The 14,262-nt window shown below is 38.1% G+C and overlaps 1 protein-coding gene across 2 annotated transcripts in view; it reads left to right on the top strand.

The window, feature by feature from the left end:
* FKBP7 (FKBP prolyl isomerase 7) overlaps positions 1–14,262 on the top strand; it is a 98,681-nt gene that overhangs the window by 77,213 nt on the left and 7,206 nt on the right. The window contains exon 4 of one of the 2 annotated variants that reach the window (XM_053698509.1): positions 2,595–2,693. The exons of the other annotated variant lie outside the window; for it this stretch is intronic. Coding sequence (XP_053554484.1) covers positions 2,595–2,654 — 60 coding nt within the window. The 3' untranslated portion in view covers positions 2,655–2,693. The remainder of the gene's footprint in view (positions 1–2,594; positions 2,694–14,262) is intronic. 2 annotated transcript variants of the gene reach the window in all.

Below are 14,262 nucleotides of genomic sequence, written 5' to 3'. Positions count from 1 at the left end.
CTATTTCTAAAGCAATTAGTACTTCTTTAAGTAAAGAACGAATAAATTCCATTTTAAATAAATATGAAGATTTATCAGCATCAACCTCTGAGACAGAATCCTCTGAACCAGAAGAGTCATTAGAATCAGAATGATGATGTTCATTTAAAAATTCATCTGTATAAAGAGAAGTTTTAAAAGATTTTTTATGTTTACTAGAAGGAGGAATAACAGACATAGCCTTCTTGATGGATTCAGAAACAAAATCTCTTATGTTATCAGGAACACTCTGAACATTAGATGTTGATGGAACTGCAACAGGTAATGGTACATTACTAAAGGAAATATCTGCATTAACAAGTTTGTCATGACAATTAATACAAACAACAGCTGGAGGAACAGCTACCAAAAGTTTACAGCAGATACACTTAGCTTTGGTAGTTCCAGCACCAGACAGCGATTTTCCTGAAGTATCTTCTGACTCAGATGCAACGTGAGACATCTTGCAATATGTAAGAGAAAAAACAACATATAAAGCAAAATTGATCAAATTCCTTAAATGACAGTTTCAGGAATGGGAAAAAATGCCAAGGAACAAGCTTCTAGCAACCAGAAGCAAAGAAAAATGAGACTTAAATAATGTGGAGACAAAAGCGACGCCCATATTCTTTTAGCGCCAAATAAGACGCCCACATTATTTGGCGCCTAAATGCTTTTGGCGCCAAAAATGACGCCACGTCCGGAACGCCGACATTTTTGGCGCAAAATAACGTAAAAAATGACGCAACTTCCGGCGACACGTATGACGCCGGAAACAGAGATTTTTTGCGCCAAAAAAGTGTGCGCCAAGAATGACGCAATAAAATGAAGCATTTTCAGCCCCCGCGAGCCTAATAGCCCACAGGGAAAAAAGTCAAATTTTTAAGATAAGAAAAATGATTGATTCAAATGCATTATCCCAAATATGAAACTGACTGAAAATAAGGAATGTTGAACATCCTGAGTCAAGGCAAATAAATGTTTGAATACATATATTTAGAACTTTATTAAAAAAAGTGCCCAACCATAGCTTAGAGTGTCACAGAAAATAAGACTTACTTACCCCAGGACACTCATCTACATGTTTGTAGAAAGCCAAACCAGTACTGAAACGAAAATCAGCAGAGGAAATGGTATATATATAAGAGTATATCGTCGATCTGAAAAGGGAGGTAAGAGATGAATCTCTACGACCGATAACAGAGAACCTATGAAATAGACCCCGTAGAAGGAGATCACTGCATTCCAATAGGCAATACTCTCCTCACATCCCTCTGACATTCACTGCACGCTGAGAGGAAAACCGGGCTCCAACCTGCTGCGGAGCGCATATCAACGTAGAATCTAGCACAAACTTACTTCACCACCTCCATAGGAGGCAAAGTTTGTAAAACTGATTTGTGGGTGTGGTGAGGGGTGTATTTGTAGGCATTTTGAGGTTTGGGAAACTTTGCCCCTCCTGGTAGGAATGTATATCCCATACGTCACTAGCTCATGGACTCTTGCTAATTACATGAAAGAAATACCTTCACGTATGACTTTGGAAAACGCTGATTGAAAAAGCTGAACTCTCATATTGGTTACTGGTAATGTATTAGCAGTTATTTTATATTTTTAAATCAAAGGTATTCTATAGCTATAGTTAAATTGTAGCTGTGATTTGTAAGTATAATTTAAAGTTATAATTTACATTTTAGAGACCTGTGTAGTCCATAAACAATTATATTAGTAAATTTATTATTTAGAGGAAAGGATTTAGTATTTTAAGGTTCATAGTTTAAACCGAAGGTACTGTGGTATATTATAACAATTGCATTTATTATTGTGGTTAAATCTCTTGTTGTTGTTAATTAAGCATTGTAAGTTGGCAAAGTGTTGTTGGCTAATTACAAATTGTTCTTGTAAAATTCATGTGGGATATTTGTTAAGTGATTCATTTTGAGTTAAGGGTAATTTATAGAAATATTGTGTCCATACATGGGATAATAGACAATATCTATTGAATAGTAATTAATCTAAATGTCTCTATATCCTGCTTTATATTTTAATATTGTATTAATACATTGATAGATATAACTGGTCATAGGTGATATTCAGCTACTACATAAATATATTCAAGGTTTCTATAAAGATTAACTGATCAGAATTTAGGAATATTTTATATTGAGATTGAATATTAATATTTAATAATACTATTGTTGTCAAATTTATAGATATCTCAATAGTGATATTTTGGGGCACACTTCAGATATTTAACATCTTACTGGAATGTATTGACAAAATTCTACTATATTAATTGTAGATATCCCTGACAATAATTTTATACTGCTATTAATTATTAATATTCAGAATTACAATACGTAACACATTGGTGGAAACTGCTGCTGATAAATACACCAACATTACTAGAGGACACTCCTGAGAGGTATCAACACTACTGTGGATTAAAGTAGTAAAGTTTACAAAAGTTTACATTAACTTCAGCTAATTTATGTGATCGATGTCTAAAAATGTTAATGCTATAACCTAATGCTGCTTCTATGGGTATTACTGCTCCTTCTGTCTGTTCATTAAAGGAGAATGCTATGGATATATCACCCAGTTTGAAAAAAATACATCAAAGCTGCTGTTTCTGAAGGGCTGACTGCTCTCTCGCCTTCAAGCAAGTGTAAAAGGTCAGTTCAGATTTTACCTTCTTCTAGTACCATGTCTCCTGAAGTCAGGGACACTGTTATGTCCTCTGAAAGTGAAGTTTCCTCTTGTAATGAGGAGTCTTTCTCTGATGTTGAACCTCATACTTCCTCCTTTTTGTTTAAAAATTATCATAATCGTTCTTTTTTGAAAGAGGTTTTTCTTACTTTAGGGATTAAAGATTTTAAGGTTTCTGAGGATAGGCATGTATTGTATTCATTTAAATTCAGTTGGTAGGACTATTGTTAAACTCCATGAGTTTTTTTTCTATCCCTGATGCTGTTATTGTCATGGTTTATAGGGGATATTCTAAGTCAGGTAATTCATTTACTCCTACAATATTTAAAGAGTTATATCCTTTAGCAGCTGCTAATGATAAATTGTGGGAAACTGTTTATATAACGTTAATGGGGTCATTTTTTCCCTGACTAAATGTTCTATTTTCCTTTGGAATATAGTTCTTCCTTTATAGCCTTTAGATAGGAGGTTCTATTCCTTCTTTAGAAGGGCTTATTTGCAAGCAAGTTATATTTATAGTAATTTCTTTTGCTGATGTGGCTGTTGCTTGTTCTTTTGGTTATATAGTCTTTCTGAGCAGTTATCTTTTGATTCTGCCAGTGATATTTTTTTAAACTTTTTTATGTTTCAATGTGCAATGCTTTGTTTTGTGATGTCTTTTTGTTATCATTCTTTTATGCTAGAGTATGTCTTTAGCTGTCCTTTCTTGAAAAGCATTATAACTAGAATCTTGGTCTGCTGACATGATTTCTATTTCCAGATTTATTTTATTTTTTTTAAAAAAACTTATTTTTATTGAAGAAATTTACAACCAGTATACAAGTAGGCATAGATATATAACAGAAAATAGACAATATTTTTTTTTTTTTTTTTTAAATCCACAGTGAGAGCTATAAAGCACTAAAGAGATGAAAACATTACTGTAAACAAACAATTTGTATCTTCCTATATGATTACAGGATAAGACAGTGGATATATTTATAAAATATATGCTCCCTTCTTAATTGTGAATAAATAGGGGGCTGGAAGTCTTAATAAAGCAACCGAAGGGAAAGCACTTAGTTATCCTTCTACCACGAAGAGCTGATGAGGATATAACTCCCACTTATATGATTATATGAGCTCCTCATTTTTATAACTATTAACTAATAAACATAACCATCAAAACTACACTAGAGGATTGCACACATATGGGTTAAGAATTATATAGAGCTCTTTTTTTTCTTCTTTTTATTAAGCACGTTCTCTTTTTTTTTTTTTTACTTCTCTTCTAATTATTTTAATTGAGAAGACAGGTTGACATAAAAGCAAAATAAACAGGTTTCAATTTGAGGGGAAAGAGAGAGTTTCTTTTTTTTTCATTCTTTCTTTTAAAATAGTAACAAATGTTAAAAGCAGACTGTTATTCATTGGTATCACTAACCATATACATGTAACCAGAGAAGTGATACTTGAAATGACAACTAGAGGTCCTCGTAAACAAATTTTAAAGCATTAAGCTGTTCCAAAAAGTCTCTAACAAGTAGAAATGATGTTTAAATAACATGACCTTTAAGCACGGTGTAACTAATAAACAAAATGATATAGTTGGCATTGAGTACACATATCTTAAACTTAGTAAATAGAATTAAATTAAACCGAGGACAATCAACTATACATATCTATGGACTATAAGCCACACATATACAATGGTAGGAAGAGTCTATCATGTATTAAACATATGCATATAAATGTTGTTACCATAATCGTGACAAAATCAGTGCATAGAAATTAACCTTTAATAGTCACGATTATCTGAGATCCTCAACTTAAAACAATCAAAACTGTAGTACAAAACTATAATAAGTAGCGTGCTGCGTGATTGCTAAATAAAACTATGTTGGTAGGCAGTGCAGCAGCTTGTAGTGAACTACAGTTCAGCCAATGCCAGTGACCAGATGCTCATATTGTAGCTGCCGTTTAGCTAGGGATACTCTCAGTGGCGGATCCAGAGCCTGGTCTCGGGAGGGGCACAGATTTTTTTGTGGCGGCGGACAGAAAATAATGAGTGCTTATAGAACAGACTATTTTATTTAACCTATCGTACAGCTCTAACCTTATTTAAAAACAGTCACATTTGTCTTTCCAAATTATGGATTTAAAAAATTAGAAACCGGTGACATTTAACCACATATAACTTTATTATTTAACAGTTCTGAAGACTTTTTTATCAGGAGTTTGTATACTGATTATAGAACAGAATATTCACAGACAAAATCGTAACAAACCATACACAATTATGTGCAAAGTCTATGCAGGGCTGGATGTGCAGGTGGCAGTCTGTGCAGGGCTGGGTGAGCAGGGGTAGCTGTCAGTTTATGCAGGGCTGGGTGAGCAGGGGCATGTGCATCTGACATCACAGAATGCTGTGGTATGAGAGGCGACTTCCAAGCCTTTGAAATATTAAAATATATATTTTTTGAGCTTGGGACCGAGGTGGAATTACTGTAGGCACTATAACAACTGCAGTTGCAATAGTGAGTACAGTGTTAATTTAATATACCTGTTATCCATCTTTTTATAGCATATACACAAAACAAATAATATCTTAATTTGTTTCCAACCTGTAAATTATTAAAATAATCTTCAAATTGCAAGGTGATGTAGCAGTCTATGCAGGGCTGGGTGTACAGTGGGAGGTGGCAGTCTATGCATTGGGTAGCTGGTAGTCTGCAGGGGAAGGTGGCAGTCTATGCAGGGCTAGGTGAACAGCAAAGGTGGCAGTCTGTGCATAGGTGGCTGGCAGTCTGCAGGAGAGGTGAAAGTCTATGCAGCATGGTTGGGTGACCAGGAGATAAATCACTATAAGGGTGTCATTAAGCTTTCCCCTGCTGTGACCACTGCCCCATGGCCAGCTCAATCAATATATATAAAGAGAAAGAGAGATATTGTGGCTAATGTTTGGGGGTATAAAGTGAATAGTGGTGGGGTCTTTTTTTTATTTGGTTTATAGTCACAGACCCTGACCATGCAGGCATTTTAATAATAATTTTTATGTCCCAAAATTACACTACCTGGTTGCTGGTCCAGGAATCCAGGCTAGGGTTCAGGGGCTAGTCGTGGCTTGTAGCGCTGTGGCTTGGCTGTGGCTGTGCTCAGGACACACAGTCACAGTACTGTCTCCGGTCTCCGCGACTCCGCATGCAGCTCCCCTCCCCCCACTAATATATACCGCGCTGAGTCTGAGCGCCGGCGTGTGACGTCACCGGCGCTCAGCAGTGCCGCGATAGATGACAGCCCGCACGTTACCCTGGCGGCGGCGCGGCACCGGCGGAATAGGGAATAGGGAAGCCCTCTCTCACTATATTCTCGGGGGGGGGGGGGCAACGGGGCAATTGGATCCGCCACTGGATACTCTTCATTTACTGCTTTGTAATGTAGTGCGAAAAGAAACGCTGTCACCAGTAGTCAGGGACCCCGAGAGTGCAGATGATCCTAACGTTGCCGCTCCTCTATTAGAGTACTGTAGTTGTAGATTAGGGCAAGAGGTCTCCTTTTCAGCAATAGAGAGACCTACTGATGTTTGAAGAGCAGTTTTCTTACCTCTGTGTAGCGGGTTTAGTTTTGACTGAAGTACATATCTGGTTAATTAAAGGGACACTGAACCCAAATTTGATCTTTCGTGGTTCAGATAGAGCATGCAATTTTAAGCAACTTTCTAATTTACTCGTATTATCATGTTTTCTTCGTTCTCTTGCTATCTTTATTTGAAAAGGAAGGCATCTAAGCTTTTTGTTTGGTTCAGAACTATGGACAGCAATTTTTTATTGGTGGATGAATTTATCCACCAATCGGCAAGAACAACCTAGGTTGTTCACAAAACAATAGGAAGTGGAGGTGAGCGCCAAATAGGCTGAGGAAGGGGAAGGGAACACTTAATAGGCTAATAGGATGGTGCCCACTAATGTGGGATTTAAATGGTAGTGTCTAGAATGTAGGTGAATGTACAGAGATCTTTATAATAGTTGTATAAATGTAAAATGTTTAATCCACACAGTTGATAAAAATGTTGAGGAACTTCTTCTAAAACAAAATACAATCATATAAAAAAACAATCATATAAAAATCATGGATCCATGTTACAATAACAGACAATAAAAATATACATCAAAATAAACATAAAATAATTAAACTTGAGACACGTTTGACAGAAGGTGACCTAATAGGCTGGAAATCCTATTTGGATGGTACACCTTGGAGATGAATGTTCTTACAGTTGTATATATTAGGTGCACCAAAAAATAATTGATAATTATTGTGCACCAAAAAAATATATAATTATGGTGTGCAAAAAATAAGTGTCTTTTTCAATGTCCAATATTAAAAAAGTCCCAATGGGTATCCTGTGCTTATAAAATGCAAAAAGTGTAAAAAATGTAAACAATGTGAAAATGTAGAAAAAATATAGAAAAAGTATATGTGGCCTTTACAAAAAATACAAAGTGTGAGGGTCCGCAAAATAAGTGAAGCAAAATGTAAGTCTTTCAAAAGTAAATCCAAAGTGTCCAATGTGATATGGTGATTCCTGTGCTCTGAAGCAGTCGCTCAAAGTGATGTGATACAAACAAATAAAATAGTAAAAAACCTGTGAAGGAAACAAACAATACTATAATATACACAAACAATTCAGTTGATGTATCAGTATTTAACTTACTCAAATCAGTCGACGCGTTTCGGCCATGTACTCCTGGCCTTTATTAAGACTAACATTATGAGTAAGCTGACAGAATTTATAAGAATTGTAACTGATGTTTGGGCGCCAAAAAGCTAATAGGCCACGCCCCCTTCCTGTTAAATGCATTGTGGGTATGGGCAAAAGTTTTATTTAAGTTATGTTGTTAAAAAACTTAACAGACTTAATTTTTGACTGTTAGCTGCTAATGTATTCTCAGGGCCATTTCTATTTACATATGTGCCCTTAGTTGACATATTTCCTAGAATTATTTCATAAAATTGTTTTCTACCTGCACTTCCGGTTTCGCTAACGTTTGCTGTGTTTACTTCCGGTTTCCCTTATGTTTGTAAAAATAAAGATAATAGCTTCTATCCTATGAGTAAATAGTGATATCTGTGCTTCAATAGCTCTCTGTTTATTTAATGACCAACCTATTTGGTGGCGACTTTCATTGCCATTATTTACTGGTACTAACTTGTTTGTTTTCACTTCCGGTATCGCTATAGCACTTCCGGTTTCGGTAGTTTCGTATTAACACTACCAATAGGTAATAATGTTTCTGACGATGGGCAATGTAAAAATATGTTATACTAGTCTAGACTTCCTTTAGATAATTTGCTGCATGTTAAGAGTCCTTTCTTACAGCTAGTTACGCTAATTTTCACCTCCGGTATCGTTATTACTAACACTTCCGGTTTCGGTGGTTTCACTTCCGGTATCGTTATTACTACCACTTCCGGTTTCGGCGGTTCCATGTATATGCTTCTGATAAACACTGATCCCATTAACGGGATCATAGAGGCTTATTTTTTGCGCACCATAATTATATATTTTTTTGGTGCACAATAATTATCAATTATTTTTTTGTGCACCTAATATATACAACTGTAAGAACATTCATCTCCAAGGTGTACCATCCAAATAGGATTTCCAGCCTATTAGGTCACCTTCTGTCAAACGTGTCTCAAGTTTAATTATTTTATGTTTATTTTGATGTATATTTTTATTGTCTGTTATTGTAACATGGATCCATGATTTTTATATTATTTTTTTTTTATATGATTGTATTTTGTTTTAGAAGAAGTTCCTCAACATTTTTATCAACTGTGTGGATTAAACATTTTACATTTATACAACTATTATAAAGATCTCTGTACATTCACCTACATTCTAGACACTACCATTTAAATCCCACATTAGTGGGCACCATCCTATTAGCCTATTAAGTGTTCCCTTCCCCTTCCTCAGCCTATTTGGCGCTCACCTCCACTTCCTATTGTTTTATCCTTACATTGGGTACACTAGGGTACCCGCTGAGGAGAGCTAGAGGTATCCCCATATCCCCTTTCCCCTATTTTTTTTTGCGCAGGATATACACTCTATCTCTTAACTGTTAATTTACCTAGGTTGTTCACAAAAAATGGGCCGGCATCTAAACTTAAATTCTTGCATTTCAAATAAAGATACCAAGATAATGAAGAAAATTTGATAATAGGAGTAAATTAGAAAGTTGCTTAAAATTTCATGCTCTATCTGAATCATGAACGAAAAAATTTGGGTTCAGTGTCCCTTTAAGGGCAACTTGGTCTTTTCCAATTTGTTTTTACAAATTTTTTAACTTCCTTTTTAACTCTTTCTTTACAAGGAAGTTTTTATTTCTGGTTTGGTTTTCGATTATTTGTATGGTGTCTGGGGGTTAAGCAACTTTTTTCCTTTCATGAATAGAAGCTTAAAGCTCAGATTTCCTTTTTGTCAGAACAGGGCTCAGATATCTTCTTCCACCACCCAGTATCAGAGTCTGGAAATAATTGAATAGTATTTGTTTTGATTCAGTGCCTTTAATTGAGTTTGATCATGTATCCCTGTGCTTGTAAGGCTGCTAAGCCAATTACTAGGCATATTTATATGCTTAGGGATTGCTGTCAGGGTCAGTTCCCGGTCATTTTTCTGGAACAGGGCCAGCTCTTTCATTATCCTTTCCCCTTTATGTCTATTATAAAGATTCAGTCCTTGTTCTAGAGGCTCTGGTAGGGAGTAAGTTATTCTTCAGGAAGCTTGTTTTCAGATTCTTCTAGTTCTTTGGGTTGTTATTATAGTCTCAAGAATATTTAATAGGTTTCAGATCAAGCCCTACCAAGGGAAGGTTTTTTTTCTGTCCTATGTTTCTAGGATCCCTCTAAGTCTCAGGTGGATAGGAACTCAAATCTAGTTGTTCCAATAAGTAGTGTGACCTGTTGGATTTTTGTCTGTCCTAAAATCTTTGAACAAGTTTCTTTAGTTCTTACTCATGAAATGGAAACTTTTAGACTATGTCCTCTATTGTTTTGAAAATGCTTACCTTTATGTTCTTATTTATAGGAACATCTTTGGTTTCTGAGATTTGCTTTTGCAATTTGTTGCTTTTCCTTTTGGTCTACAGTTCCCAGAATATTCTCCAAAGTTTTAGATATCTCCTTATCTGTAATCAGTTTTCAGGGTATTGTTGTATTTCTTGGATAGGATGATATCATGTTGTCTCTGATGATTCATTTTCTCTTCTCTTTTTCTGTTTACTCCTGTTTGATTTACAGATCTGGGTCCAGTTTCTTTCCTTGGCTGCTTCTTTTGCTTCCAGATTTTCGATTGAGGTTCCTTTTTTTCTATCAGGATTCTAGTTCTCTCATCTTGATTGCTTGGAAATAAATTCAGATGTGCTCTTTTTGTCTTTAAACTATTCATTCAGTTTCTGAGTTTCCTTTTCAGGCTTGTTAGTCTGTTGTATAAAGGCCTGGAAGGCCTTTATTTATTGGTTTTCTTTATCCAGTTTTCTGGCTATATTATCTGGTTAGTTTATCCACCAGTTCTATAAAGGTCAATTTTATGTCCTGTTATGTTATGTTCTGTAAGAAGATTGCTAATATTTTTGTCATTCTTGGTTCAGTTCTAGCCTGGCCTAGAATTAAGCCTGTTATTTTCCATTTTTTTTCTTCCTTGGAACCTTGATATTGGTCTTGAGGATTCTGCAGTTTTTTTTCCTTCTTAATACAGGGAGAGTCCACAGCTGCATTAATTACTTATGGGAAATACAGAACCTGGCCACCAGGAGGAGGCAAAGACACCCCAGCCAAAGGCTTAAATACCTCCCCCACTTCCATCATTCCCCAGTCATTCTTTGCCTTTCATCACAGGAGGTTGGCAGAGAAGTGTCAGAAGATTTCGGAGTAGTTACTTAGGAAAGGTACCTGCCCTTCAAGATGGGACTGGAGTTTTAAATAGTCTTGTCAACCTCTCAGTGAAAGCATTGATGAAAGTTAGAGTCTGGAGATGCAGGGAGAGTCTTTCTGCGAAACTATCCAGACTTATATTCACAGCTCCTTAAGCAATCGGCATTGATGAGTTTCGCTGCCTGCTTTCTTCTCTCAAGTCCATGTCAGAAGCCCTGCTACCATCTGTCAAACTTGAAGGACTGTGTTACTGTTCCATGGCATAGATTCCGGTAACATTGTTTCATTTTTTACACACGTTAACTATAGAAGGCAGGGTCACAGTCCTTTATCTTTATGGAATCAAGGGTTAATATCTCCTGAGGGGGATTATTGAACAGGGTTTTTTTTAAATCATATTTGTTATGTGATTTCGACTGCTTATGTGTAAGAGACGTTTGGGCTCATAGGCTGATATGGAACGTACAGGTTGTTCTTCATTTTGAGAGCTGCGCAGTTTTATTAAGCTGGCGCGCTTTTTCCTTAGCAGGGGAGGTCCTGCATGATGCACCACGTGTCGGGTGTGGTCACGTTTTTTCCCATTTCCGATTCCTGACCGAGTTTCTGCGGACAGGAGCAACTTCTCTACCTGTCTGGGTCATAGGAGGTGGTGAGTGCCCCAGCCATTGGGGTTAGAAGATACCAGTTGTTCTTTCTATAGTTTAAATTAGTCGAATTATGGAGGATTCTGATTTTTTAGAGGGAGATCTCTCTGATACAGAATTTGATACCTGCGTATATTGTGAGGAGGCCCGGGTAGCCCAACCCTCTTAATTATGTTCCGTATGCCGCAATAGGGTGTTCTCATCAACCAATGTTGAGATGTTAGAGATCACTGAGACGTCTGCCTCTGAAGATTCCTCGTCCTGTGAGGTGTGTTCCCTAGAATCTTCTGTTCTTACACATGCAGTTTTCCTGAGTACCGCTGCTCCTTCGGCTGAAGGGGGCTTTTTTCCACCAGAGGTTACTGCGCAGTTCCGCATGGCCATCTCTGCGGCCTTAGCAATTTTACCTCTCCCTGCTTTGTGCAAGCGAAGGGTTAATCAATCCACTCATGCTCAAGGACCATCATGTAAAATAACGATTGTATCTGATCAGTCATCTGGGGATGCGGTTCCCTCTGAGTTCAGAGGTAGGACCTCCAGGGTCGGAGTTTGCTGAGTTCATTCCTCCGACTGAAGAGGATTTAGCATTTAGATTTAGAATGGCACGCCTGCGTTTACTTCTGAGAGAGGTTTTGGCGATGCTAGAGGCTCCCAGTACTGATCCGTCAGTTGATTCTCAGTCCTCTAAATCAGATAGTGATCTTGACTAGATGAGTGGAGAGGGATGGAGATCCTATTCCTTATCATCCCGTCCATATATAATTTTATTTTTGTTATTTGGAATCCCAGTTCTGAGCTCTACAGGGGGGGGGGGTTGTGTTGTAATGACAGGCTGGACCTGTTTTTGTTTGCACACTCCTTTGGCTATCACTTTGTGCGCTTGCTGTTTTTCTTTTGCTATTCCGTTTCAAATAGTTTTTTGTTTTTAGAGCTCTGGGTTGTTGTAGAATGTCCTTTTAGGAAGACGTTTCGTCAATGGGTTTTTTGTACTAACAACTTTGAAGGTCGTGATTGTTGGAGACTTCTGGTGGAAGCTTCTAGGACTCTGTTCGGGGTGATCTTTCCCTCGATAATTTCGAGACAACATTTAAGCCCCGGAGCTTATTTTTCTTTTTTGGATTATTCTCAGTTTTTTCTAGCATTGCTGGAACTTAAGAATTTTCTGTTTAGCCCTTGGGTGTTCTGGCAGATATGTTGTATCCTAATTGACAGGCAGGACCTGTTTTGGGTACTAGTTAAGTCTGCTCTTTCTTTCTACAAGAGAAAGTGTTATTTCTAGCTGTTCCGGTCCAGACTGAGCAGGTTCATCTATCCTAGATGACAGATAGGATCTGTTTTAGGTACTATCTTGGGTGGGCGCTTCATGCTGGATCATATTGGAACCAGGGGTCCCAGAGGCTGCAGCTAGGCTTCACATTCTGGGCAAGTTGTTTCCTCTCTTGAGTTTGCCTTTCGGCAGAGAGAGGAAAGTTGCAGGTGACTTTTGGAGTCATTGTCCTGGTGCCCATCGCACGGTGAGATCACTTTCATTCCACAGTTGGGGCATGGACCTTTATGGGGAGGGACCTCCCTTCCTATTTGGATTTTATGATTCTTAAGCAGAGCTTATTAGATCTCCTTCTTGAGGGAGTATATAAGGTTCTCTCTACCTTTGTTTAGGAAGAAGAGATCTTTTCTGTTTTCATCCTTTTGAACAAATCCGGTTCTTGGGACCGTATCTTCCAGTAAACCCTGTTCTGATCCTAGGTTTTTTTTCTGGGATCAGGGGTTTAATGTGGCAGTATCCTGCTTCCAGTTTTTTATAGTAGCTCCCGGGTCTTGGCAGGTCTGGTTTTATTACCATCTTCTGCTAGTAGACTTTTAGGGATTTTCTCTTGTCTTTTCGATCCTCAGAGTTGGATCTAGACCTGAATTTTCTGGTGTAGGCACCAGGGTGGATCATTGGATGCTGATTTGGTCTTACAGACAGGAAGATTTTTTCTTCAGATCTGCAAAGTTAGAGTTTTCCACATTGGGTTATGCCCTCCAGTCCCCCTTCTGGCCTTCATTGGCACTGTAGTGGAGGGTGAGGTATTTAGCTGAGGCTGAGACTTAGGCATGGCATTGGTAAATATATCTTAGCAGACCTACATGGAATACCAGGCGGGGAACTCGATTTCTAGGGTCTCGTCAGTTCTCTCTGTTCTGTGGGACCTTTCTTTTAGCTCTCCCAGGGCGTTTTTGACTTTGTCACTTCCCTTTCAGTGGAAAGAGGGTGTCTTTAGGGGGTCCATGGATCAGGAGTTTCCTTCCGATTATTCCTAATGTTCCTCAGTTGAGCATTCTGCTCTGAGAATTTGTTTTTTGGGTTTGTACCATTTGGGACCTCTCAGTGGGTAGATCATTTTCTGTGAAAGAGAGTTCCTTCTACGTAGACAGAAGGGTTTCGAGTTTTGTGGTGGGCGGTGACCCACTACAGACCATTGTTGGTGATCCACTCTATGGACAGCTCTTCTGGAATAGATGTTCACCACAATCATCCTTTAATCTGACTATCCAAAGGGTTTCGCATGTTCGTATCTGAATGGGGAGTCCGATCAAGATTCTCAGAGTATCCGTACCTATCCCAGGTTTCCCCTTAGTGGGTCGTGGTCGGGGATCTTCACTCAAAGCTATTGGATCCTTAACGGGGCTTGGAAGGCCTATTTTAACCTTCTCCTTTCGGACATGTCTCTCTTTGTGGAGAATGGCCAGATCCTAGCAGGAGCAGAAGTCAGTGTGAGTGATTGCTCCGTTGATGCCCACGAGTCCGTATTGTGGTTTAGGGGCTTCATCGCCATGGGAGGTACCTTGTTGCAGGGATCTGATGGGTCAAGGTTCCTTGCGTCATGGGATATTTTCTCTGAGGCAGATTGCGAGAAGTCGCTTGGTCTTAGCTGAAAGATAATTTCTTTCTGAAGGGTTACGATCCTTTCCTTCATCTTGTAGTGGATCT

The sequence above is a fragment of the Bombina bombina genome, chromosome 1 (genome assembly GCF_027579735.1).
Source record: "Bombina bombina isolate aBomBom1 chromosome 1, aBomBom1.pri, whole genome shotgun sequence".
In the NCBI taxonomy this organism is placed as follows: Eukaryota; Metazoa; Chordata; class Amphibia; order Anura; family Bombinatoridae; genus Bombina; species Bombina bombina.
Note: the sequence above shows the minus strand (reverse complement) of the source record. Positions and strands in the feature narration are given on the sequence as shown.